General features: G+C 40.2%; 1 protein-coding gene across 1 annotated transcript; it reads left to right on the top strand.

Moving 5' to 3' along the window:
• Positions 1-1,045: 1,045 nt before the first annotated feature.
• CUNH2orf74 (chromosome unknown C2orf74 homolog) lies at positions 1,046-3,431 on the top strand. The gene is made up of 5 exons (XM_032873609.1): positions 1,046-1,195; positions 1,287-1,480; positions 1,707-1,829; positions 1,926-2,136; positions 2,963-3,431. Exons 2-5 carry the CDS (start codon positions 1,386-1,388, stop codon positions 3,134-3,136), a joined length of 603 nt encoding a protein of 200 aa, XP_032729500.1. The 5' UTR covers positions 1,046-1,195; positions 1,287-1,385; the 3' UTR covers positions 3,137-3,431.
• The last annotated feature ends 1,094 nt before the right edge of the window (positions 3,432-4,525 follow it).

Below are 4,525 nucleotides of genomic sequence, written 5' to 3'. Positions count from 1 at the left end.
TCTCCCAGAAAAACCCTTTATGTGTACATGAGATGCTGGGAAGATTTGGACTCTCAAAATCTCAGTCTGCCAGCAGTGTCGAGTAAGGAGAGTGAGAGGGACTCTGAGTCTTCATCTGGGCGCCTTGCTGAAGGAGGCATCTGTGGAATCTCACTCTGCTAGGAGTGGCTCAGATGTTCACATGTTCTAAAGAATCAGGCATGGCCTGAGCCCTCTAGCAAGCTCCAGGTGTGCTATCACACATGCCACACACATACACACCACACCTGCTACACACACCATCCTTTCAACATTTATGGGATTTGCAGATCCTGAGTTGGTGGAGTATCCAAAGATTAAAAAAGCCACAGTCCTTGCCCTTTTGAAGGAGAGCCAGTGTTACTACAGCCCAGAGACACCTGGAACTCTTTTTTCAATTTTTTAGATGTGATTGAAAGCAGCTGTCATATTCTTTTGTACCTTTCTTTGCTTCTCAGAAAATCCTAGCTCTTCCCTCCCTCTTCTTGTCATAAGCATCACTCACTCACTCACCTGAAATTAGGTTGGGGGTGGGGTCGTTTTGACCTTGATCATCTTGCTCTGTTCCTGCTTCTTCAGCCATGGCTTCTAGAACTGCCAGTTTGCTTATTTGTCTGGGTAGTGGGTCCAGTGATATGGTATTAGAAGGATACGGGCTATTTAATTTGGAGAGCATCCGTTAGCAGTTAAGTTGATTATTATAGAGAGGGATTTTATAAGAAGGAGGTGGGACTGATTGTTCATTGTCCGTGAAAGAAGCAGTAAAGAAATGCTCAGGTTAAGAAAGGAAAGCTGGTGTTTGGAGAACAGGAAGAAAATCCTTGTCCAAATAGTTCCAGGATGGTGCCACATGGCCTCCACCCCAGCCCTCTGAGAGGAGAGGACCGTGAGACAGCAGCCCAGAGGAGAGTTTCTTAGTTCTCCTACTCCAGCTGACGGGCAGGGTTGTGCTGACACTATGGTCCTTCTAACCAAACCATTCCATGATTCTATGATGTCACTGAAGAGAGAAGAATGGGGAACTGGGTTTGGGTCCAGCTGCTCCAATTCCTCTCCTCTGGATTCTGATAGTTTTTGGGGTGAGGGGAGGTGAGCTGAGTGATCACTCGTGTCCCAGCTCAGTCTCCCCTCTAACCACCTCAGCCCCCACCACATTTATGGAGAGAAATTAGCCAGTGTGAGTCAACTTCATCGAAACAAACACAGCATCTTTTATGAAGCTGATAAAAGACAACAGTGAAAATAGCCTTTTATTCTTCTGTTTCTAGAAAACTTAAAGAACAAGAGAACTACATTCAAACTAAGCTGGAAAAGAATATATGTGCCATCTGTGATTGTGAGAGTGGACGAGTCTTCTAGCTAACCCTATGAGCTTTGAAACCACAGCAATCACTTTCTTCATCCTCCTTCTAATTTGCTTCATTTTCATCCTCCTTTTATTGGTGGTTTTTTTATATAAATGGTATAAATCCATGCTGATAAATTGGGATCAGATTTCAAGTCACACTAGCAAATATATCTAGAAATAATATAAATCAACTTAAAATAGAACAAATAATGCTATAGCTATTTACTTTTTCCATTTCAGAATTTTAGAAATTCTAATTTCCTGTTTAAAAATGAAATTCCATGCCAAGTAAATCAAGACCATTCTTCTCTTTCTGAATTTTTTGCTTATTCGTTTTCAGTTTCCAAACCAAGAGCGATGAAGATACAGAAAAAAGTCCTTGTACAGATGCTAATGGAGGTGAAGATTGTTTAGCTACTAATGCAGCTACTGCAGAGACAGACAATTCAGGAGACCAAGAAAAGTAAGTCTGTATCAGAGAATGTGATAGAAAGCCATTTTGGGGTATGATAATGGTGACTAACATGCACAAATTTTAAAAATCCTGCTGATTACCCAGGCCTGTCCTAACACAAATCATGGACTTGAACGGACCGACGAGGCCTGGCATTCTTGTCCAGAGACGGAGTAAAGAAGAGGTGGTCACACCCTTAGAAAACAAAGAGAACGTAGTAGAGAAAGAGGAGAACAAAACAAAAGAGAAAGAAGAGCCTAAGAATGCTGAAGAAAATGGTGAAGAGGTGATGGCCTTATCTCCCCCCAAGGACAAGGTCGGAATTTGTTTGATTGAAAAGGTGGTAAATTATTTGGCTAGGTACAGTGAGATGGTCTTGCCTGAATCTTAAGTCTGTACCTGGAAGGAGCACAATGTCTGTAGTCCTCTAAACCATTCTTCTTAGTTCATCAATCCATGTTATTAAACCAGTCATGTACACCAGACCCAGACACTTGCTCATTTTTCACACTTACACTTGTGGTGTTCTTAATAACTCCCCTTCATTTTGCTTTTCTCAGAACCCTAGGATCTTAGAGCTGGCGGAATCCTTGGAGATCATCTAGAGATCCAGCCCTCTCATGTTAGAAATGAGAAAATTAGATGACTTGTTCAGGGTCATTCCTCCACCGCTGCCAAGCTCAGGACCAGAGCCCATGCCCCTGTTCTGGTTCCAGGCTGTTCAACAGCACACAAACAGGCTTTCTTGAGCTCCCTGTCGGAACTCTCTGATAGGAACAGTTCGCATCTTCCCTCAACACAAGGCCCATGCCCAAAGGCATGACGATGGCTTGGGGGACTCTTTTCTAACCACAGAGATATGAAAATTAGATCATGATGGATTATCACTGCTTTCCTGTATCATTTAGAAATACTTTTGTTTCTCAACTAGCAATGTTTCTTTTTTTTATGCTTCTTTTATTTATTTTTATTTTTTTAAATTTTTATTCACAGAACTCACCATAGCACATAACCTCCTCACTAACAATGCTTCTGTATTTAATTTAAAATATAAACTAAGTTAAAAATATAACATTTTTTAAAGCAGGACTTCTTGCCTTCATAAATTGATCTTTTGTACTGTTTGTTCCATTCTCTTGCAGGACGAAGATTTGCAAAAACCACCCATACCTCTCAGTACAACTCCCTCAGGTGTTGAAAACCCCAAGAGACCTTTAAAAGGAGTGACATTTTCTAGGGAGGTAATTGTTGTGGACCTTGGGAAGGAATACCCCACACCTCGAAGCTATACTCGAGAACATAAAGAAAGAAAATGAGCTCAAAAAAGGCTGAGAGTGAAAGAAATGTAAGCTTAGACTCCCAGTGAAATGACTGGGGGTACAAGATCATGTTGAAACAGCAAAATACGGGGAATTAAGCACATACAAATAGTATTTTACCTTTGTGCAGAAAGAAGTGGGCTACATGCAAAGTTCTGTAAGTAAAATACCCAGAGCTTGAATATAGTGTTTTTAAAATTCAAATCTGAGTTCAAGAAATTGATTGTATTAAGTGTCCTTAAAACACTATCTACTCAAACACTGTTCTAACATGTGAATAAAGTTATTTGTGTTTGCGCAGATGTCTATTAGGTAAATCATATTTAAGGGGAACTTTGGAGAAAACACCTGTTTCTTTTAATTTGTGGTTTTTAAAATTTAAATTCAATTAATTAACATATAATGTTTTATTAGTTTCAGAGGTAGAGGTCAGGGATTCATTAGTTGCGTATAATACCCTGTGCTCATTACATCACCTGGTTATCCCATCCTCCCACCCAACCGCCTCCAGCAACTCTGTTTGTTTCCTATGAAAAAGGGTCTCTTACAGTTTGTCTCTCTCTCTGATTTTGTCCTGTTTTATTTTTTCTCCCTTCCCTATCATCCTGTTTTGTTTCTCAAATTCCACATGTGAGTGAAATCATATGATAATTGGCTTTCTCTGACTGATTTATTTCACTTAGCATAATACCCTCTAGTTCCATCAATGTCATTGCAAATGGCAAGATTTCATTTTTGATGGCTACATAGTATTCCATAGTGTGTGTGTGTGTGTGTGTGTGTGTGTGTGTGTATGTGTATACACACACCACATCTTCTTTATCCATTCATCTGTCAATGGACATCTGGGCTCTTTCCATAGTTTGGCTGTTGTGGACATTGCTGCTATAAACATTGGGATGCACATGCCCCTTCGGATCACTACATTTGTATCCTTGGGGTAAACACCTAATAGTGCAATTGCTGGGTTGTAGGGTTGTTCTATTTTCAACTTTTTGAGGAATCTCCATATTGTTTTCCAGAGTGGCTGTACCACTTGCATTCCCACCAACAGTATAAGAGGGTTCCCCTTTCTCTGCATCCTCGCCAACATCTGCCACTTCCTGAATAGTTAATTTTAGCCATTCTGACTGGTGTGAGGTAGTATCTCACTGTGGTTTTGATTTGTATTTCCCTGATGCCTAGTGATGTTAAGCATTTTGTCATGCTTCTGTTAGTCATTTGTATGTCCTCTTTGGAGAAATGTCTGTTCATGTATTCTGCCCATTTCTTGATTGGATTATTCTTTGGGTGCTGAGTTTGATAAGTTCTTTATAGATTTTGGATACTAGCCCTTTATCTGATAAGACATTTACAAATATCTTCTCCCATTCTCTCAGTTGTCTT

This window comes from Lontra canadensis, unplaced genomic scaffold (genome assembly GCF_010015895.1).
Source record: "Lontra canadensis isolate GAN:19392208 unplaced genomic scaffold, GSC_riverotter_1.0 scaffold50, whole genome shotgun sequence".
Lineage (NCBI taxonomy): Eukaryota > Metazoa > Chordata > Mammalia > Carnivora > Mustelidae > Lontra > Lontra canadensis.
The sequence above is the reverse complement of the archived record's forward strand: the minus strand, read 5'-3'. Positions and strand labels throughout refer to the sequence as shown.

Bases quoted from the DNA above. Each gene is read 5' to 3' on its own strand.
- CUNH2orf74 (XM_032873609.1), top strand. From the start codon at position 1,386: ATGAGCTTTGAAACCACAGCAATCACTTTCTTCATCCTCCTTCTAATT. The intron at 1,481-1,706 runs GTATAAATCCAT...ATTCGTTTTCAG, and splicing joins GTGGTTTTTTTATATAAATG to TTTCCAAACCAAGAGCGATG. The intron at 2,137-2,962 runs GTCGGAATTTGT...ATTCTCTTGCAG, and splicing joins TATCTCCCCCCAAGGACAAG to GACGAAGATTTGCAAAAACC.